We start from the raw sequence: 23601 nt of genomic DNA, 5'->3' as shown, positions 1-23601 counted from the left end.
AGATGCATACATAACTGTACCTCAGGCAGCTGGAAATGGAAGCATGAGGATGAAAACAGGGCAGCACAAAGGATACAACCACACTTCTGGAATTTCCCCAGTCTTGGCAGCTAGCATAGGTTTATTGGGATTTCTCTGGTAGAAAGCAGTATTATTTTATATTCATGGCCGTGGTGAGAAAGGAAGAAAAGAGACAGGCTACTAAACAAAAACCAGGTAGTGAGAGGTGTTTCTAATTCAATGCTTAATGGCTGCCATGATCTTTCATACCAGATGTATGTTAACAACTGTCCAATATCTAACACAATCTCTTATTTCCAGATGCAACTGAAAATACAAAAATCATTTCCTGGCACAAGGCAAATCTACAGAACATACTCATTTTGATACAGAAACTCAATTTGCCAGAAATTGGTAGCCCATGAGTAAAACCTTAAAAAAATTTCTGAAAACCAGCTGACACAACTCCATAGAAGATACATTTCTAGACTCCCTTAGATTATGCATTTCTATTTTTAATTGAAAACTGAGTTCCAAACTATTGAAGTTGCTGTGACAATTTTCAATAGGGTCAGACTACACCATTTTAGTAAAGAGGTACACTGGCCTAAAGCAGAGACAAAGTGGAGATGTGCTTGTGCTCCTTATTGTTCAGATACAACTCAGTCAAGTATGAAACTGTGGAGTCAAGTAAAACCAATTACACTTGCCTCAAACACAAAATTGTCCCAATAACTAGAAAACAAAACAGAGCCAGGACCTGTTATACGGCTTTAAGGCCAAATTATATGGCCTGGCCACCTTCACAGGATTATACACTTTTACCCTCCAAAACAAGGTGGCTATATCCAAACTGCCAGATGGGAATGGCTGCTGGCTCTTGCTAATCCCTAGGCCATGCCTGGGAATTGTTTATGACAGCACTAGCTGGTCCAGGCTGAGCCCAAGGCAGAGCCTGTGCTAACAATTTAATGGTATAGATGGTCAAGTTCCAGCTCTTGGGCTTGTGCCCTGGCACTGCTTGATCTGCTCAGGGAGACCTCGCCAAACACAGTTGTACTGTGAGCAGAGCTGGCTGGAACACAGACAAAAAAAAAGCCTCCAACCAAATTTAAATCTTGAAGTGTTGTCAAGATTCCCTTCGTTATTCTTCGGGTTTTGTTTTGTTTTTGCTTTTTTTCCTTTGTTTTCCAGATAGCCTTATTTACACTGAGGTGTTCCATTTGCCAAAACAACAGAAAGCCAAAATAGTTGTGATAGGTGCCCAGCACGTTTCATTTCTTATCACGATTCAGTGGCAGTAGCCAACAAGTGATGGTGCTTCCAGTACAGTCAGGAATGCTGTGGGAAGTGTCAGAAGAGTTTAAATCAAGTGTCTGATGGCAAATGGTACAGGAGGAGAAAGACGTTGAGACTGAAGTAGAAAGGTGCAAAGATAAATGAATTAAATTAATTGGTCTACAAACTTTTCAGCACTGCCTAAGCTTTGCTTTGTGTCCTGGTTCAAAGAGTTGGATGCAAAAAGACACTGCTCAACAACTGCTGTGACTGCCTTATCTCTCTCTGGTTTTGAACCACTTTCTTTGATCCATACCAAAAGAATGATACAAAAGGTCTTTGCTGCAGAGCAAATTCACTCCCTTACCAACAGCTCAGAAGGTGAGGTGAGCAAGACTGCCTTTGCAGGCTTATAGCCAAGGTCAAGGTGACTTCCACAACCACCTTTGTGTGGCAGGTGCCACCTCTCTCTTCTCTGAAGGAAACCTTTTAGGAGAGTCTAGACTGAGCTCTTTGCCAGCTTTCACCACCAGAAAATAATCAACCTGGTTTCATGGGAAAGGGCTCTGGAAAGTGACCGTGTACAATTCCTCCTCAGAGCAGGCAAAGACAACACTGGATTGCACGGGGCTTTGACCACTTGAATTTTAGGTAGCTCCAGGGTATGCAGCAACATCTCAGTGCATCTGTGCCAGTATCTGGCTACCATCAGTGTGAGTCCCTTCCCTTCCCTTCCCTTCCCTTCCCTTCCCTTCCCTTCCCTTCCCTTCCCTTCCCTTCCCTTCCCTTCCCTTCCCTTCCCTTCCCTTCCCTTCCCTTCCCTTCCCTTCCCTTCCCTTCCCTTCCCTTCCCTTCCCTTCCCTTCCCTTCCCTTCCCTTCCCTTCCCTTCCCTTCCCTTCCCTTCCCTTCCCTTCCCTTCCCTTCCCTTCCCTTCCCTTCCCCTCCATTTCCTGAAATCCCTTCCCTGAAATCCCTTCCCTGAAAGACTTTTGTGTGCATTGTCTTTTCTCTTTTCATTTCCACTCCTGAGAAGACTCCACTGCCCTATTTTACAGGACAGCCACCTAACAAAACTTGAGGAATAACACAGTCCATAGGGAACTGAAGAGAAACACAAAGTAAAGTTGGGGTCTGTCTGGCTGAATTTAGAGGTACCTTGCTCTCCTCTTTGACTTTGGTTATTTTAGAAGGGTCCTCTGTCACCCCATTTAGTGCACTGCATCCAAGAGTATCCTCCAGCCTCTAAAGAGCACTGACTGCCTGCCTGTCCCTTTGCAAAGCAACCACTGGCAACTTACTGGAAAACTTGGGAATTATCCACCTAACACGAAAATGGAAATGAGCACTAAGAGAATTGGGATTGTTCAGCCTGGGGAAGAAAAGGCTGTGGTGTTACTTAATTGCAGCCTTCTGGTACCTGAAGAGAGCTGACAAGAAAGCTGGAGGGAGACTATTTTACACGAGCATGGAGTGACAGGACAAGGGGTAATGGCTTCAAACGTAAAGAGAGTAGGTTTAGATTAGGGATTAGGAAGAAATTCTTTACTGCAAGGGTGGTGAGGCACTGGGTGGTGAGGGTGGTGAGTTGTGGCTGCCCCATCCCTGGAAATGTTCAAGATCAGGTTGGATGGAGCTCAGAGCAGCCTCTTCTCTTGCAAGGTAATCCTGCCCATGGCAGGAGGTTGGAACTAAAGGTCCCTTCCCATCCAAACTGTTCTATGATTCTAGGAAATGGATTTATGATAAAATTTGTAACAGCTGTACAAATCATAGCTGAGATGACAATTTGAAATATCATTATCCTGCAGTGCTCCTGAGCTAAACTTTATTGCACAGCAGTACAATATTTCTAAGCAGGCTGAGAAGGTGAATGGCAACTTTGTAGGTTGCAAACAATGCATGTGTGAGCCATTTCTTCAAAAACCTCTACACATGTGTGTCTTAATCAAAGTAGTGCATCTGAGATAATTATTCATGTGTATGACGACTCTAAAAGTCATCAATTCTACACATCAGACACTTTGGTCACAGAAAAAGTACCAGTAGGATTATTGTGAGCAGTAGAAAAAATGTTTATGAAATGGAGTTTAGAACTTCATAAGCCAAGAATGGAATTAATACACTCAAATTTTCCTCTATAATCCAGCTAGAAGAACCTTGCAAAGATAAATGCTAGACCTTTAAAAGCAGGGATGATAAAGATAATTAATGGAAGCTTAGAAAGATAATAATGTCTCAAATCCATGTGGGGTATATAACTATTGCTCAGCTTTTGAGGAAAAGAAAGATAAATTATTCAGTCTTACTCCATCCCAGCATGAAGCAAAAATTCTAAAGGAAACAAGCAGTTCAAAAGCAAAACTGTGATGACTATGCCAAGATAGGAGTTAGGCTCAGAAGTCATAAAATAAATCCAAAGTTCTGGTATTTGTTGGCCGATGAGGTTTCTGGGTATTGTTTTAAAGCAAACCATCAAAACCTCTGCATTGGGAAATATACTGAAGAGTTGATTCAATTCTAGGATTTTGTCAGGATATTATAGAATGCTTCTGGCTGGAAGGGATCTCTGCAGATCATCTGGCTGTCTCCTGCTCAAAACAACATTTTGATGTTAGATCAGAGTATTCCTGGTCATGTACAGCTGAGTTTGCAGTGTTTCCTATGGAGATTCTTCAGCTCTATGGGGACTTTCCTCAGTTTTGGACCCTGCACCTGCAGTAATGTGCAACAAACAGAAGGAGCTTGTAGTTTGTAGCAAAGTGGAGATCAGTCTCTTCTCCCACATAACAAGCAATAGGACAAGAAGAAAGTTGCAGCAGTGGAGTTTTAGACTGGATACTGGGAAACATTTCTTCACTGGAAAGATTTATCAAGCATTGAGAACATGCTGCCCAGGGAAGTGGTTGAGTCATCACCCCCAAAGGTAATAAAAGACGTGTACATGTGGCACCTGGGGACACTGTTTAGTGGTGGTTGGCCAGTGCTGGGCTAATGGTTGATTCAATGATCTTAAAGATCTTTCCCAACCCAAATATTCCTGTGATTTTTATAAACAGCAAAAAGCACTGTTTCACTGAGAGGATGACAGAGCACTGGCACAGGTGGCCCACAGAGAACTAGAGTATCCTTCCTTGGAGATACTCAAGGTCCTCTGAAAATAGTCCTGGGCAGCTGGGTCAAGGTGAACCAGTCTGAGCAAGGGGGCTGGACCAGACAATCTGCAGAGGCTCCTTCCAACCTCAATGATTCTTATGTTTCACTTGCCAGCTGACAAATGTTTCACTTGATGCATTACTTCAGTGGTTTTGAAAGCATGGGCTTTGTATAACCCTTTGGAATTAAAGGATAACATTAATTATATATAATATTATAATATAAGCAGTATATAATCTTAAACATTCAGAAGACACAGCCAAGAAAGCTGCTTCTTCTGGGCGTGTTTGTGCAAAAACTTAGTCATAGTAAATATTATTCACATACTTCCCAGTGCTTTGTTTCAGGATCACCATAGAAGACCTGGGATCATAAACAGTAAAAAATAATGCTATGATATGAAGAATTTATTACTAGTTATTATTCATTATTTATACAGTGGGTGCGTATCGTTTTACACACAAACACCAGTTCACAGACAGCATTTAGCTCTCTGCAGAACTTCTACAAGCTTTGTTTTCCAAAGTGAACCCATTTGGTCATGCTAAATTGTAGTGGGTAACAACCACATATGTTTCATCATGACAGGAGCAGAGAACAACCAAAACCAGCAGAGGCAGACCAACCTTCGGGAGAATTTGGAATAGTCGGCTCTTCCAAACCAAAGCAAACGTGCATTTTGCTTCCTGGAAAGTGCCCACTTCATCCAAGAACAGAGTGTTACAGCAGCTAACCATCACTTGAACATTCAGCAATGCCTCAAATTCCAAGAGAATCCCCAACAAAATAACTTGGTTATCCTTTTACACACACTTCTTTTAAAAGAAATGTGAGATTATAAATCTTCATCAGAGCTGCTTCTACAGAGTGAAAATAGAGTCAGGAAAAAGTGTAGAGGAATTCCTTCCGTGGTCTCCCTTACAGCACCCTCACAGACATTGACAATGAACCTATTTTGCCCACTCCCAAGGAAGTGAGCCTGTGTATTTCCATTTCTGCAGGAGATGTCTGCACCCTGTGGCACTGTGGGGACCGAGGGACATCGCTGCTGTAACAGGACTCCTGGCACTGCTGCCCTCCCTCGCAGCACCCAGCCTGCCCACACCTCATGTCAGAGTCACAAGATCCCCACGCTTCTCTTCAAGGTCTGGGCATTTTTTCAAGAGGATTTTCAGGATTGTAGACAGGGCAGCGGTGATGTTTTAATGTCAGTCTGGAGTGTCAGCCCTGGCTGATCAGAGCTCCCCGGTATGCCTGGAGCACTCCAGCCTGTGTCCAGGGTCTGAAGGTGCAGCACCCCCCATTCAAAGAGCCAGAGTGCAGAGTTTTATGTCCTGTTTACCAAATTTATTTTTCTTTCTGTCAGCTTTGCAGCCAAGTGCTGCATCAAAGAGGAATTCAAGGCCAATGGAAATCATAGGGAGAAGTGAAGCTTTTCTCCTTTCTATTTCTTTCTTTCTTTTTATTCATTTGGTTCATTTGTTTTGCAAGCTGAGGAAACCGATGTCATCAAGAAAGTATTACATTTGTCATACATATAATGCACTTTCCTTCTGCTGTGCCTTAAAACTGCATTTTATAAAAATTACCATTGTTTTCCTGTTATAATAAAAAATATGGTATGCAGACAACCCACCCAAACAGTAGAACAGCCCTCAAACTGTTTACATCAGGCTCCTTCATACCTCAATCAAGCCATGCCTTCCCTCAATGATTTCTCTGACATTACCCTCTTCATGCAACGCCAAAATCAGAAATTACCTTGCTGAGAAAGTATCAGTTTTCTTGAAAATAATTTCCAGGCCCTACCTATTAAGCACTGACAGCAAAATAATAGGAAACCACCAAGTGATTCCCTGTGAAATTCTTTTTGTGGCCGTGTTTGATGCTGACAATAGCATTACATTCCTAAATTACAGCAACCAACCTCAGGATTATATGCACCTATGACTCAGAGAACCTGCCCTCCTTTAGAAGTGCTGCTCCTTGGAAATAAACCCTCTAGTAACCCACATCAAATCACAGGCAAGGCAATTCCCAGGCCTTTTTATCTTGACAGGAGGCTGGGACAAATTTTATAATGAAACACCCATGACTCCTGAATGACAGAAGTATATATTTTGCTTTATTTTGAATGGATAATCTGCAACTAATACATGTGAAAATGAGGTAATGCCAAGAAAGAAATAAGAAAATAAAAATAACTCTCAATAATTTAAAAGAATCAGGCACTTAAATCCTGGCCAACACAAATTTTATTTAGGCTTTATGACTGATATTTATTCCTTTTGGAAGTCAAGAGATTTTTTTCTTTAAAGTGCCAAAGCCCAGAAGTACTCCTTTTTCTTTATCCAAAGCTGTCATGTTTATGACCTTGTAAGTATTTGGCGATGTCAATTAGTGCTTCAAAAATGCTGCCTTTCATCTTCAAATGGAACTGGGCCTAGAAACTGGCCAGACCTCTTAGCTCTTTCAACAGATGATAAACTCATTGCAAGTAAAAAAATCCAAGCAGCTTTTTACTTTACAGATTAATGAGCATGCCAAGGCTTTCCAACCTATTTTGGTCCAATAAAGTATCTGCACAAGTTGACAAATTAAACCCACATTTTGTATGTTCCAATTTCTACACTACTAAAAAATATGTACAGATGCATCTGAGAAAAAATACTGAAATGAGATGGTAGGAGGAAGTGGCAGATCATCAGCACAGTCTAAGCCCTAGGGCCACAGATCATTAGGAAAAGCCTTTTTGAGAGGAGACTGAAAAACACCTAAGACATCTCCACTTCCTTCAAAGGGAAGAATCTGTTCCTCTGCTTCAATACCTTCATCACATCAGTTCTGGAACCCGTCATCAATCTCCCTTTGCTCTCTTCTGCCCTGGTGGTATGAACACAGCCCAGGAGTTGTGACTTTTTTGTAGTAGTGTAATGCAATTGCTTCAGCAGAAGTCATTGCTCAGATCAATTCACAGACATTTTTTGTCAATTAGTATTTAGAGGAAAGAAAAATGTGTCCTAAGAGTCAATGACCAAATCTCCTCTCATTCCTTGTTCAAGCTGTTGATTCCCCAAATGCAACTCTTAAAGTACCTCTCTAGTTTGAGATACAAATACGATACCATAATAGTATTTTTTTGGTGCACCCTCCTGGTTTCAGCCTAGCTAGGCTGATGTGATGGCACATCATGGCCAACATAATTCACTCTGTCTCTCTCTCCTTGCTTGCAGACTACTCACAAAAGCCTCAGTCTGGCAGCTGCAATTCAGTTAAACTGTGTCAGCCCAAAATGTAAATTTCACAAGCTTAGTGAATTTTCAAGCCTAAAGAACCAGGAGAATGTGATTTGGGTGCCAGGGAAAACCTGTCCTTTTGTTCTGTTACAAACCATCAATGTTATATACTCTGGGCATTGCTCTGATTTCCTAAGCATTCATGTCATAGTCTGCCATAATCAGAGCTTCCTGTGCATCAGAAGTCTCTGCTTAGGTGGGAGCAGACTTGCATCTCATTTACCAATGAAACGTTGCTCTATATTAGAAATGTGTCTAGAGGTAAAAGTGTTTTTCTGGAAAACAAAAAAATCTCTGCTACAACTTGACTTCCAGCAACTGAAGCCTTGTGTACCATCACAGTAACTTGCCAGAAGAATCTGAGGATCTTTAAAACAGCTTTTGCCACTGCAGTGCACTTGGACTGGACTGCTATGTCATGTCCACATTGAAGAATCACCACGCTGCTGAAATGGTGACAAAAATACACCAGCTCTCAGTACAAACCCTAGGGGAGGGGAAGAACAGCTTTCACAGAGAAACTGGAAGAGCAAATCCCATATATTTCATCACTGCATATTTTGACTGTTTTCTAGCAACTGTTGTATTCCAATATTTATAATCTCTCTCTTTATGCAAGCATCTTATGTTTTATAATAAAAAGAGTACATAAATTTCAGTTACCGTAGCAGAGCAAATTGTTGTATGTAATTAGTCATGTACAACATAAGGCGTAACTTGAAAAACAATTCGTGTTTATTCTTCCTCTGCTTAATCAATATTTTAAATATTTGTGGAAGCCGTACACCAACTTTGCAAATCACCACCTCCTAAGCGAGAGAAACACAACAGACAACACAAATCCTGCAGCCTCCTGCAAATCATCAGCATCTGACAGGCTGCTGTTCAGGGAGCTACATTTTCTTGGCCCGTGAAGGAAAGAAGAATATAACACTTTACTTCTGTGCTGTTTCCCTTTATTCCTTCTTCCAGTGCATTCCTCAGCCACTGACTTGTTTTTCGTTTACCATAAGAATTTTCTTCCCTCCCCACTTGTTTTTAATGCTATTTAGTTGCACTGATGCACAAAGTCAGCGGTGGCTACTTCTTTGCCTGACTTTCCAGAGAGGTTAACAAATGTTTGATCATCACTGTCTTCCCTCCCACAGCATAACCTGTGGCTAACCACAGTGGGATAAACTCTAGTAGCAAAAACACACAAGTCTTAAATGCTAAAGGAGTACTGTGAGAACAGGAGGCCACAATCACGCCTCAGTTACACTATTTAAAGACTTAAAACTGCACAGCTATCCCTGAGCTCAGTCTTCAAAACTGAAGACTGGTGTTTTTGTAAAATTTGCCATAGGTTTAACCTTGAGAATAACAAATCATTAAATGTTGGGGGGCTGAAGAATCAATATATGTTCCAAGCAAAGGGTTTTTAAAATTAAGGTTGAAAAAAAATAGATCTCGCCTGGTGGTGCACAGATTCTGTTGATGTATCAATCTTTTCAGGCATTTAAAAATAATATAGAGATGATAAAAGTAAATGTTCTATAACCAAAAAATCTCTTGGTAATAAAATTTCAAATTACAGCCCATGACAACACTTCTAAATTGAAGCTGTGATACAGGAGCTTTGATGGAGAAAATTGTACAAGTAACTCGAAAAGTAATTCGGAAAAGCAACAAAGAATGAAGGTGCTGCTGAGATGAACAGAAAACATAGCTGGAATGGTGTGCAGCATCCTTAAATGAATTTCAGACTGTTTTGTTGCCAATATATTAAGCAGTGCTGTACTCTTATAAGGATTTCTTGGAGAGTTTCCATCGACCAATAAATAACCTCACTACAGAAGAAAACCCAAAACCCCACCATGTACAGAACCAGCCCTGAACTCAATCATCATACATGGCTGAGCTCAGAATCTGACAGATTGATCCAAACACAGAGTTTATTGGCAAGATTTCCACTTTCCTATGGACTACTGGTAGAGGGGTTGAGGAAACATCTCTGACTCATCCCTCCAAACTGTGCTGCCTCTGGGTGCCAGTCTGTGGCCCAACCCTTGGTGTACAGAATCAGGGTAGAAAAAACAAATTGAGTAAAAGAGTTGAAACTTTACTCATAGTGAAACAGAATGAGCAGAAAACCCAAAAATCACTACCTCTGAGTGCCTCACTTTCCCTGTCAATATACTGGGTGTGCAGCATCAGACTATTTCTTAGAGGTTGATGAGGTTTAAATAGTTTTTCTGATATTTTCTGGCAGCCTCCAATGAAATGGGTTGTAGCAGTGCAAAGTCTCATTTTGTTCAGCAAAAAAGCTTGGGAAAAGACAGCTTTTCTGTTTAAATAACTCAGACCAAACACCCATAACCACTTAAAGGTGGCAGATGCACTAAGTGTGATTTGTACCAAAGCATCTGTGGTAAGAAGGTTACAGGTATGCTTTGAGAATAAATTTCAAAGGTCTGCAAAGTATAATTAGTTCTGAAGTTCTCCTATACATTAATAATTAGTAATAAAAACCTTCTAAAGTCCTCCACAGAAAGCAAAAAGCTCTTCCAGAAGCATGAAAACATAGACCAAACCCAACCCCCTCACAGCTGGTCTTACATATCCTAAGCTTCCCCTGATGATGGTTTAATTTTTTTTCTCTCCTTTCCAATGCTTTTTCTATTCACATCACGTACGTCTGGCAAAGTCTTTAATCTTACATACATTTACATAATTTTAAAGACCATGGTTCAGCCAGATTAGGTAGACTAGTGGTCCTTAAAACAATTCATCTATAAATTCCCTGAACAATTCCATCAGGCAGCAAGTCATACAGTCCAGTTCATGTCAGAGAGAAAAGAAGTTTTTTCCCCCATTTTGAATTTGTGACTTTAGGATTCAGTTAACCTTGAGCTGCAAGATGGGAATATGACCAATGTCTGCCAATACAGGTACCCAAAAGACAGATCCTGTCAAACAGACTTCACTCCAGTCTTTGACAATACTATGGCTGTTTGATAATTTATAACTGAGGACAATGCCATGTACCTGTATTTTTAATAACTACTGATTTAGCACTTTGGCAATAAAGTCTGAAGCAATTATTGGCTATACAGACATGGAAACAGAGGGAAGGAGCAGTTTTATCCCCAGGCAAGGGAATGGGGAATCTGATGCTGAAAAAATGCATAAGGTTTGGGTATCTAAGTTTTGGCACCCATATTTTCAAAGGCAAATGAGAATGGAGGGGATACAAAAGATGCAGATTTATTTGGAGGCTACCAAAACTGGTCAATAGCAGGATACTAGAGGAAGGAACCAATGACCAAAGGACTGAGGACAGACCAGATGATTTACAAAAAAAAGCAAAGCTTTTTGTAAATCAAACTGGGAGGATATCAAGTAAGAAGGAGCTCAATTTGAAGGGCTATAGACAGTAGCTCTCTATGGTTCAACACTGCAAAACCAGCTCTGGAAGATATGCTGAAGTCAAAACTGGTACCTGGATAGGAGAAAGAGTCCCTTCTGACCTCAGCTTGGGGCAGCACTGGTGGCTGTGCTTATCTCCTTGGACAATCAGACAAGGAGGACCAGGTTATCAATCTTCTTGCTTCATGCCACCTTACTACTGCTCACCTCTTGTGTGGGGCACACCCTTGCCACTGAGTTGAATGACCTGCCACAATGTTGGGGGAGGTTCAGCCTGCAGAAGGGCAGCTCAGCAATCAAAAATCTCACTCCCAAAACAGAACTAACAAATCCAGCTGTTAGATGTCACCTATCCCCCATGACCTGGTATCCAATAAACATGTTGACACACACAAATGGCTGCAAAAGGTAGGCAGGCTGTGCATAGCTCAAGGCAACTTAGCACATGCTTGGTTTATTTTTAAAGTATTGTTATATTTTTAATTCTTATGTTTTTATTTTTAAAAGAAAGCAAGTAACCACATTGTTTTTCTAACTTGCATCAATCTCTTCAATATATGAATGCAATTTTTTGTGCTGAGCCATTAGCTGGATTCTACCAGGGAAAATCCTTGGCTGGTTTCACTGCTGACCACAAGAGTAAGTCTGCTGTGTGTGAGGGAGAGAGACACAGGCAGGCAGGGTGAACAGGAGTGTGCATGAGCACCTGATTTTTTTGTGACACCATTTCACATTATTAGTTAGAAGCTTGCTAGGCACCATACCCATTACATCTCTTTTACCCTACCTAACCTACCTACCTACCTACCTACCTACCTACCTACCTACCTACCTACCTACCTACTTCTCTCACCTCTTCTTCACAGTTTTTTCCTCTTTAATACATGCAAGTTTGAATTTTTAGTTAGAGCTTGATTCACAGCAGAAGAAGCTGGGGCAAAAACTCTATGCATTTTTACACACTTATTTTATGGGAGATTACACAACTGATTAACAGTTTTCAGAATAAAAAGTGTCTCCTGTTACCTCCATTCTTGTCTATTTATTGCTTTTGATCTATTCATGCCAAAACATTCTTACTAATGAAAGTCATCAGAAAATTGTCTAATAAGGTAATTTAGGAGACAGTTCACATCTAGCATATGATCAAAAGGCACTTAACTTGCTGTTCCTGCCTCCTCTCCCCCAATAAACACATGGTTTACTAGCACTGATAAGCTTCAAAATGGTTCTGAACATCTGGGAAAAGGATTGATCAGCTCCAGACAATTGTTGGACTCTAAGCAGACCCAGGAACAAAGGTCATGATAAATGAAACCACAGCTTTAGCTCCAGAATTGCTTCAATCATCTCCAGACAAAGCATGATTGAAATGCATCTATCACTGGATAGCATCTGGAGAACACTAAAAATGTTTTGATCAGAATCTGAGTAGCTTCTTCCAAATGATAATAATTTTAAGATGCCATGGCAAATTTTTACAACTACACTTAAGGCTAATATTTCCTTCTGTAGCATTGACCTTGTTTTTCTACCGTGTGAAAAAAATCAATATAATAATGGTACTGCAGCAGAATTTCAGCTTGCTCTTGGCTTACTTTAAATAACTTCATTGTCTCCTTTCCCTCTGTCTACATCTGCTGCATTTGGCATTTTCAGTTATTCAAATGAAACCAAGTTGAAAGAAAATGTTAAATATCCTAAAAACGAAACCCAGCAATGCTTCTGTCTCACTTTGCCACCACTGTGGTCACCTTCACCATTTGCCAGGTTGTTCTGTTTCCAGCTGTTCTACCTGAATCTGCATGTAAAAAGAAACCCCAACTTTCTCCAAAAATACCAAATGTACTTTGCAGTTCTACAAGAGTTTGTTTTTTTCAAAGGAAAACTCACCCTCTTCCCTCCAATAGTATATTGAAACAAAAAAGCCCAATAGTTTGGGCTTTTTTGTTCCAATATATTATTGGAGGGAAGAGGGTGAGTGACTTCGGTTCTTTGGTGCTTAACATTTTCTCACTCCTTAGTGTGCATTTTCACACAAATGAGTGAGCCTGGTTATAGCAGTTCCACAGATTCACTCCAACCTGCATTAAGAACGAGGCTTTGAGAACCTTTCAGGAAACTATCAGCTAAAGAGAAAACACCATTCAGCCGAAATTATGACCTTTAGTCACTTTCCACTCCCTCTGGATGAGAACCACATCCAGGTGCTGTCAACCACAGCTCTGCCTTGGTCAACAGACAAGAAGAGCATTCCCAAATGAAAAATGGGAGCAGTAAGTTCCAGGGAAAGCCACAGAGAGTCCAAACGTAGGCAGTGGTGAAAGGAAGGAAACATTTGCTCTGCCTGGGCCTCTCAGAAGCATGGAGACACTCAGTCTTGGAGCAAGAAAGACCGACTCTGGTGTATGTACAACACAGAAAAGAATTAAAAGGACACAGACTGCCCATATAAATTCATTTTCCTACTCTTGGCTATCCCATGAACGCAAGCCTTACAAAGGGACAGATGACGCTCCATCTCTAACATCCCTTCAACTTATCAACCCCGTTAAAAAAAATATAAAAACAAACAAAAAAAAATTTTAAAAAGGCAAAAAAAAAAAAAAAAGTGAATTCTTACTTTGGTACTGGAAGCTGGGGAGGAGTTGGCCACCAGGCTGGTGATGACCTCGCTGTTGCCGGTGGTGCAGGCGGCGGTGGCCGGCGTGGGGAGGCGCGAGGGGACGATGGGCAGGGGCAGCAGCCCGGGCCGGGAGCTGCTGGTGGTGCTGGCGGCGCTGCTGCAGCTGGTGCTGCCCACATGGTTCCCGTTGGAGCTCCAGTCCCGGCGCTCCCAGCCCGCACGGTAATCTCGTTCAAAGCGGCTGTGGTGCCGTGACATCGCGCTGGAGGGCAGCTCCCTCGCAGGGGGAACTCGAGAGCCTGCCTGGAAGATTAAAGACAAGGAGGAGTTAGGGATGAGGGCCCAGCACAGGGACCGTGCTCTGTAACCACCAGACAAGACCCTGTTGTGCTTTCTCTGCCTTAGGAGAGCATTGTTTCTCCTCTTTTCCCAGCTGAACATCAAGAGGAAGAGAGCAGTGTAATAGTGAATATTGACCTAGAACACAAATGAGAGAGTTTAGCCAAGTACAAGGACACAGTGGAGAGCCCAGTCCCATAGACCTGAAGAAACACCACCTGCCCAAACTCTTCATCAAAATAACAAGCAAAAGCACACAAACTGTGAAAAGCCAAGTAAGAAGAAAGTCATAATTCAATGTTCTGACAACAAGAAAACATTCCCAACAGCTCCATCTTTCTGTTTTCTCAGTAGCCTTCATATCTTTTCTGTAGCCTCTTTTCTGTACCTCATACATGACCAAATATAGATGCTAAAGATCAAAGACAAAAAAATCTACCTGATAAATCTACCCATTACTTCTCTATTTTCAAAGCCAAATACTGCTCCACACAGCCCCCTGTTTGCTAGACTCCTCATTGGAAGCTCCTCCAGGAATATTTCACTCTGTGACCCCTCCCCACAGCGAGGATGCTCTACAGGGGGCAGGCCAACGTGTTCTGTCTCCCCCTGTGCTTCTGGCTATACTTTAAACACTTAATACACACAGGTGATCTATGATCAAGTTGTTCTATGATCACTCTGTCCTTATCACCCCTCAGTCTCTGTTATCTACAGATTATATCTGCCAGGTGAGGGATGTCTAAACACTAAGTTGTGGGTCAAGACTCCCAACATCTAATCTTAGTTCTGATAATTATATGTTACATAGCCTAGAGCAGCTACTAAAGTCTTCCTGGCAAGGTCTCCTAATGTGCAGAATGGTGGCAATAATGCTATTTTCCCAGAAGAGCTCTGAGTAAGTGAAAGTTTACAGCATTTTCAATAGAAGAAACAATAAGAATAAATTCTAAATGTATTTATTTCCATAAATAAATAATGAGTATCTAGGTCACTGAAGAACCAGATTTGTTTTATTTGCATCACACGATCCACTAAGTTCTTTGTAATAATGACATCAGGTCAGTGGAAGCAATGTTGTTTCACAAATTCTTAGATACAAAAATGGATGGTAAGAATATCTTTTATAAGGATTGTGGAGAGAGCCAGAACTAAACTAACCCAGAGACTTGAAGGTAAGAAACTTCTTTAGAGAGATAAAAAACTTAGAAGGGTTATAAAACAGCGTGCCTATTGCCAATATTAATTATTCACCTGGTAGAAATTAAAAAGGCAAACAAAACCAGTCATTATGCCTGAAGGATGAAAGATTCACCTGGTTCAGTAGAGAGCTGAGAGTAGCTGAGAACTGGTTCACTAGGTGAGACAAAGAATACTCTTCCTCAGTTAAAAATTCAATAATAGAAATGTATATTACCAAACCAAATCTCCCAATAAGCTGCATATCTGATGGGTACATTGTCCCTCTCCAAGAATGAGCACCTCCAGCAAGAACCGACACTGGAGACCACACCATAGTGTAGCTGGTATTGACCAAAAAATTAACATTCCTCTTAACCCAGCTATTTTCTTCTCTAACAGAATGTGATGCAACGTTTGACTTGATGATTTGAGGGCTAATGGTTCTGGTATTTACTTAGATTCCTCTGTCTTTCATTTTTTTGGCCATCTGAAACTTTCATTCAGAAAGCTAATTCTGTATTTTCCAGAGGACCATGTGAGCTCAGCTGTACAATGACCACAGGAAAACCCAGAGACACCGATGCTGTGAAAGCTGCTGTAGTGAAAACAAAACCTTTTCTTTCAGTAGAGGTGAAGAAAGCAAACTTTTTCTCTAGTGAAAACTATCTCAGAATAAATTCAGTACCTAAACACAGTGTCTTTAAAGGTTAGAAATTCCACAGGTATAACCTTGCTTTCATTTGTTTTACAACCATTTTGCTAAGTCAGGCAAAAAAAGGAGCCTGCAAACTGCGATTTTAAAATAACCTTTATTACTCCTTGCCTTCGAAAGAGCTTCTTTTTAATCCCAGCAGCCTCCACTGCTGTATGAAGCTATCTTTTGTGACTGTTTGGATGGTGGCTGTCAACTGAATGCCCTTCTCCTCTCTAGCCCGAGGATCTCCATTAGCTGCATTAGGGTACTCCAGGGAGAACCAAATCACATCTCCCCCACCCACCCACCCACCCACCCACACTCTTGAGCACATCTGACATTTCATTCAGCGGAGAGCAGCAGCACACATGCACACAAGTCAATAGCAAGCAGTTTTTGTCACACGATCCCAGGCACCCTGCCCCCAGCAATTCTTCTATCAGATGAGACAGACAGGCAGGTACGTCAATAACAAGCAGGAAAAAAAGCCTGTGACTAAGCCACGCATTAAGAAGTTTATTAAAACCCAACACCCTCTCCATGAGCACATTCACTTCTCAGTCCAGCTACTGTACTTCATATTTCCAATGAAAAAAATAAAAGCCAGGGCTAAACATAATTCTTTTTTTTTTTTTTCCTTCCCCGATACATTGCATTAAATATATACTACTTGTTTCAATGTGGCATTTTTGGCTGGGTACGAAGTTACTTGACAGTGACAGTATGTGCAGAAAAACCAGAGGGGATAACTATCTAATAAATGAGTATTCAACTGCTAGTGCTTGCTATTTAAAATTAGAAAGAAGAGAAAATGTTTTCATAAATAGCTGCTGGGTGAGGTAAGAAATGGGTTGTGAACAGACTAGCTAATTTTTAGATCCAGAGTTTATGCTTTGTCTAGACTATTGATGTGGAGGATCACAATCAAAATAATAATGCTTTAAACATATTCTGTACTCATAAGAAAAACTTCTCCAGCAGTGTGTCCTGAGTCAAGTGTAATCATCACATTCCTCGGCACAGAACTTGACATAGAGCAGCATAAACCATCTTGAGAAACAGCAGAGAGGGAGGCCAGTGGAAACCTCACTCAAACAGCAGGGAGGGCAGCAGTGATCACAGAATCCTAAAGGTTGACAAAGATCTCTAACATCACCAAGTCCAGCCACAACCCTAACCCTGTCACTACCAGTTCCACAATATCTGATTTTAGGCTACAATTTTCCAGACATGTTCTTTGAGATTTTTTTCCCTTAAAAATAAACAAAACAAAAAAACCCCTTTCTGTTGCAGAGACAGAGAGAAGGAGAAACATCAATGCCTAATACTTATGAACATCAACATTAACAGCTACAATTAATTCATGTGTTTTAACCTTTTTAAGGGAAGTTTTCTCAGCATTCATGTGTAGACATTTTCTCTTACCTAGTTTTAGATCCCTCTAAACAGCACAGAGTAAGAGAAAGAAGATTTGTACCTGGTTTTTTAGACACTGTGCCAGCTAAGCCCTGGCTAATTGCAGATCTATCAACCTCAGTTGTGGGGTTGATTTTTCAGCTAGCATGATGCTCCACACTGTCACATGTAGGAGCCAGTACTAGAGCAGATAAGCTTTGAGCTATCTCAGATATGTCTACCCTACATCAGAGCCATAAACTCACGCTGAAGACACAGCCAGCAGGAGAAAGAATGTATGATTTGTGCATCTCAGAGTCGTAGTCCATGAGGAGGCATACTGCACCCTGCTATTGCTGAAAATCCCTCTGTACACCCAAATCAGCTGACACACTGTCTGAAGAAGGTGGTGAAGTCAGTGAGACAGGCTTTCCCTCAGCCTCTACTCAAGATGTAATCACTGGAGTAGCCGGGTGCCTTTAATCTCTACTAGAAAGGAAACGCATTCCCGTTTGTCACATAGAATCAAAGGATTTTATTGTGCAGCCAAAAGGAACAAAAACTCTCTTAGAGGGGAAAAAATCCCCCACCCTACTAAAGACAGAGGAAAAAAAAAGCAGTTACTGGATGAACTGATAAATTCAAAGCAAAAAAAAGGAGATCAAATTGGTATTAAGGGGGGGCTGTGGAAAGGGCTATAAGCTAAAGAAGAGAGATCGAGCAACCAGAGGTAAATACAAATCCCGTGACAAATGTAAAATGAGATTTTGTGATATGGCAAGGCAAGAGAGTCCCCAAGACTGCATCACTGTACATGTGCTGCAAAAAGAATGCCACAACACAGCCCCCTTTGTTTCAGACAGGGGTTATGCAGGAGCCAGGCATGAGGATTATACATGCACCTGACCCCTTCCCCCATCATTCACTTTCAGAGAAAGATGGGTTTGGGAGGGTACACCAGGAGAGGGTAACAGCCTGATGAAACAACACCAAACACCTTTTAAGGAATGGGACAAGACCAAAACATGCAAGGCAACAGGTGAGAGAGACCATAGAAAGAAGTTGCTTTAAATCTATCCCTCTCAAGGCAAAGGAAAATGTCAGTGTACCCCTGCTACACAACAAACTTTTGCTACAACCAGGAATTTTAGACATATCTCATACTAATGGCTTTCTCAACAATAGTATTTGAGACAGTTTTCTGGCAAAATGTGAGCATCTTCGGGACTCAAATGCAGGGCACTTAAAGAGATGACAACATCCAGCCTCCAAATTTACCCTGAACACTATGGCCATTTGGAAATCATCTGACCTTCTTAGCATAAAACCACCCTCCTCCTGGTACTCATTTTTCACCACATCTCTTATCCAAGCTCATTTGTTCCTCGTTTCCACGGCTTACACACACACACACAGAGGAAAGGAAAAGGCCAGCGGCATGTGAGATAGCAGCATGCTGTCCTCAGGGCTCTTACCAGGTTCAAACAGATCATTGCTGCAGATTTATTAAACTCTAGTGGTTAACATTTCATTTTATGCTCGATACATTTAAACACAACCCTTCTTCCCCCAAGCCCAAAACACTCACTGTTCTGAAGAAAAAATGCTTCCTATTCATGTTTCTCTAAATGACAGTCCAGATTCGAGCCTTGGAGCAGCTCTTTCCCTGCTTTCCACGCTTATCTAGTCAAGGTCTCCTTAAAGTGCCTGTCCCCACAGATATAAATATAAGGAAAAACAGGCTTTCAGCCAGTCTGAAGCAAGAGAATCAGATTTCTTAGACTATTAGTCAACTTCATTAAGTGACTTCAAAAATAAAGGTCAAGCTTTTAATTTAAATTTTTCCTGGGTAAGCATTTGTTTCTAAATTTACCTTTTAAATAATAACATTACAGAAACATGATAGGCGAGAGACGCTGGGAGACAGGGACGGAAGTAGATCCATGGCCATTAGGGAAATGGCAGAAAAGGAAAAAGAAAGAACCTGAAGCTTTAAAATACGCAGCTAAATAATCTTACATGTTTTCAGACAGGATAAATGGAAGTACAGGTAAAATAGCCCATCAGAGAGCTTTAAAAGCAGTTAAGTGCATGTAATGCCTAAGTATTTTATGAGATCCACACACCAAAAATGAAAAGAAAAAAAAAAGAGGGAGAGAGAGATTTGCTGGAATCAGATCTAGCATGAAGAACTGTAACTGATAAAAAGGAAGATGTCTAAGTACCTAAGCTTGAATGATTTCATATATATGCTGCAGGGGAAATGTTACGACATGCAGTTTTATCAGAGCCTACCAACACAACAACCTCTCCCCAGGCACGGGTCTGCAGATGTAATTCATGCACAAGGCACCAAACTCACATCGAAGCATATCAGTATGACCATAAATTCTGGATATAACTCAATCATCAGGTCATATATGTACACATCTTCAAGAAAATCAAAATAAAACAAGGTACTAGTAGTCCTGGCAGCTTCAGGAGCAACTCTTCAGCAATGTGCCAAGAAAAATGTTTGATTCGAGCCCAACATTTTTTATAACCTACAAAGACTTTCTTAGACATATATAGAATCATTGTTACAAGCCCACATGGATCTGACTAATCCATTTTCACAATTTTTATTGAACTATTTTTTTTTTCTGTTTGGGTGACTTCAGTGAAAGAATTCTCTGTTAGACAAGTGCAGAAAGAATGCAATCAAGAGGTTCTGTAAAGCTGAACTACAAGCAGCTGTGTAGAAAGATAAGATCCAGAAATATTTGAGAGGCAAGGAAACAACTTTATTATCAAGCAAGGTCTACTTTTGTAAACCCCTGATTTAGTCTTGTAAACAGTTGTAAAGCTCTTGTAAAATCCAAGACAAGGCAGAGAGACTTGAGCTGCTTTGCTACAATCAGATCTTAAAGGAAAAAACAGGAAGAAAAAAAAAAGCCCAAATCCTAACCCTGTAAGTGATAAAGGAGCAGTAGATTAAAGAGATTATATAGGATTTAATTTTCCAAATATATACTGGAAGAAGTGATGCTTTGGGACATATTTTAAAAAAATCTGAGCATGAACACAACGGTGTCTTCTCAGCAGAAAGCTCACTATGAAAGAAACAAAAATGAGATTTTTGCTTTGCTATCTCAATATATTGTAGAAAAGTTTGTGCATTTTTATTTCTGAGTACTTCAGATGCATATGGAAATCTTCCCCCTAGGTAAGTAAAAAGATAAACTAGACTATCCAAAAAAAAGAAAAACCCTGTCATGATGCAAGTGCAACCATACCTTGCAGTTTGTTTTCTTCACAGCTGACATAATATGACCTTCCTAAATGAGGGGTTACTAAAAAATCTCTAAGTGTCTGGTTTATTACTAAGCTTCTACGAAATTTATCTTCACTGTGATCATTTCCTATCTATAGTAATTTGCTTTTCAGATACTAATTTTTTTTACAGTCTGGGCAGGGTAACACATCCTTCAATGGGTAATGAGCACTGGCAGGGTGAGAAAGTTCCCAAAGATTCAGGGTGGTCCTGATGCTCACACTGCTGGCACAGAAGGTGAAGACAAGTCCTGTCTTGAATCCTGTTGCTTGCCAAACCTGGACACACACAAACTCACGAAGTTTACACCCGGTGCAAGGGTCTCTTTCTACAAATGTTCTTGGCCATACAAGTTTCTTGGACCATTCTAAAAGGCCTCCATCCACATCCTCAGATGTACTTATCATCAGTTTCAAACTGATAGAAAATATGTCAAAATATACTGGTTTGGGATATGTATTTGGATAAAATTCCTAACTCCAGGAGAAAACTACTAAATTTATTTCTCTCTCTTCAAGACATCCTAGTTGATATGGTTCTCCCCCACAGCTTTGTTGCAAACCATCCCCACAACCTTACAAAAAAACTCAGCACAAAATTCAACCCTGACCACCCTCCAGCCCCCTAAATCAATTCTAGATGCCATTTGCTGCAGATTCTTGGTCTCTCCAAGAACCTTCTACAGCAACAAGACAGGAATTTTACACAGAAGTTTCATAAATTAAAATCCACCAGAACTTTACACAACAGCAAAATAACTTCCTCAGACGTCTCTGCAGGGTCCAGGGTAGCTGGCAGTGTCTGGAACCCAGACTTGTTAAAAACAGAGAGAGAGAAAAATGATGTCCCTTTGTAACACTCCTGCTTGCAAAACACTGCCCAAAACATTGTCTTCCCTAATTAAATTATCTCATTAGCATGAAAAGCAAACGAAAGGAAACCAAATGCCAAGAGCTGCCGTGTTAAAGGCCAGTTCATGCAGGGTTTGTGCAGCACGACTTGCACGGCAGAGCCGGGGGCCAGCACCTTGGCACGGGGGCTGGCAGGATGACAACTGGTGGCCAGGGTCCAGGGGTGCCTGCTGGGGACAGGTGGGGAGGGGAGACAGGGACATGACTGGATTTCTTCTGGGGAAATGGGCCACCTTTTCAAAATGTGTGAAGTGGCTGCCAGGACCTGACATACCTAATCTTGCCTAAGACTTCATAGTTAATAAAGCAGAAATGTAGAATAAGCCACTGTCAGTGTTGCCAAATGTCACAAAATAAATCTCACAAAATTTAATTAGCAGGATTTTGGCTCTTTTGGGGATGGTTTCTTAGGTGGGTGAGGCGGGGGTGGGAGGAGAAGGGGACTAGGTCTTCTTCAAGGCAGAAGAAATTTCCTTTTGTTTACTGCTGTTCTCAGTTTTCCAGACCCTAAAGGAAGACTGATCATACAGTCAGAATTACTACAGGAGAAAGCTCTCTGCCAAGGTAAGGGTTAAATGCAGTGCTTTTTACAGCATAAGATATCTGGATCACTTGCAGTGCTGCAAAATGCTGTAATAAGGAAAATGCACTTAAAATTTCCCTCTTAGAGGATATTTTTTGGTCATCCCACCCCATCACTGTTCACATTTAAAAAGCTTCAGCCAGCACCAGGTAAAGTAATAAATTTTCTCTTTCATGACTGATGTCCTCTGACCACACAGAATCTTCTGACACACATTTTGTTAAAAGGAGACTTGTATCACTCCCCCAAATCAAGAGCACATGTACACTTACAGCACAAAACAGTCCCTAACCATCTGGTATATAAAAAGAGTTTATTCCATGAAAATTGCCTCAGGAAAAAAAAATAAAAAAAACAAAACAAAAAAATTTAAATCATAGAATCAGAGTCATTTAAGTTGCAAAAGACAAAGTCCAACCATTAAACAGTGCCAAGTCTACCACTAAACCCTAAGTGCCACATCCACATGTTTTTTACATTTACTGAACATGAGACTGGCACAGTCCATAGTGACAGGCATCCAAAGACCTTCAAGGCTTTAACATGATTTGTGGCACCTGAGGTATGAAGGTGGAGTTATCCCAGTCCTCCAGGAAATAAGTGAATTCCCAAAGAATACACATCTCTGACCCACAGGGAATACCTACAGTTTTTCCAGTTTCTGGTGCCCTCAATATGTGACTGCCATTAGCCTCCCTTCACAAAGCCTCACAAGCTTCTCTTTACTTAAGGAGACACCTGTATTCTTGCTCTTCTTTCAGAGATCATGGAGAGTCTGGAGAGGAGTTTCTCTGCGTATTTCTGTACTTCCATCTTTTTGCTTCAGGGCACTGGTACCATTAGTACCACTCCATCAGCACCCAGCACCCCTTTATCTGGCTGGAAATACTGGGCAGACACCTGGTTCTTTTGGATCAAAACATTCTCTTCTCAGTGCATGTTACTGGAGTTGGCCAGAGCCCATGTTATCTGTCCATCTGCAGTCACAGCTCATCACCTCTCGTGGCCTAACCATGTTTCATAAAATGGATTGACTTTATTTTCAGCTGGTTCAACAGAGTAAGTATCACTTACATCCACTTGCTATTTATGTTTTGTTTTGAAAGGCGATGCGTCAAGAACCAGAGGGACAGTGCCACCATGCTAATGAATTAATACCTCAGCCAGTATCAAAGTTAACTGCCTCTCTGCTTGCTCCTCTGCCTCTTAAAAGCTATTCCTGTTACCATTTCTTCCACCACCCTTTCTTGCATCTCATTTAAGTTTGGCCCAAGTGACTCATGTTTTATCTTTTCAGCTGCTGGATGAAGGCTGTTTGCTGAATGCAGGAAATCAGCAGCCCACCTTTTCCAGGCCAGAGGTCTGCAGCTTTTAATTAGCTGCTTTAGAAGTAACAGAATCAAATAATAAACAGATCAAGAA

The 23601-nt window shown here is 41.1% G+C and overlaps 1 protein-coding gene across 1 annotated transcript in view; it reads right to left on the bottom strand.

Moving 5' to 3' along the window:
* The window catches only part of KLHL29 (kelch like family member 29), a 387740-nt gene that overhangs the window by 226166 nt on the left and 137973 nt on the right, over positions 1-23601 (bottom strand). The window contains exon 3 of the mRNA XM_018921262.3: positions 13760-14065. Within this exon, the coding sequence (XP_018776807.2) occupies positions 13760-14020 (261 nt within the window). The 5' untranslated portion in view covers positions 14021-14065. The remainder of the gene's footprint in view (positions 1-13759; positions 14066-23601) is intronic.

This window comes from Serinus canaria, chromosome 3, assembly GCF_022539315.1.
Source record: "Serinus canaria isolate serCan28SL12 chromosome 3, serCan2020, whole genome shotgun sequence".
Classification (NCBI taxonomy): domain Eukaryota; kingdom Metazoa; phylum Chordata; class Aves; order Passeriformes; family Fringillidae; genus Serinus; species Serinus canaria.
The sequence above is the reverse complement of the archived record's forward strand: the minus strand, read 5'-3'. Positions and strand labels throughout refer to the sequence as shown.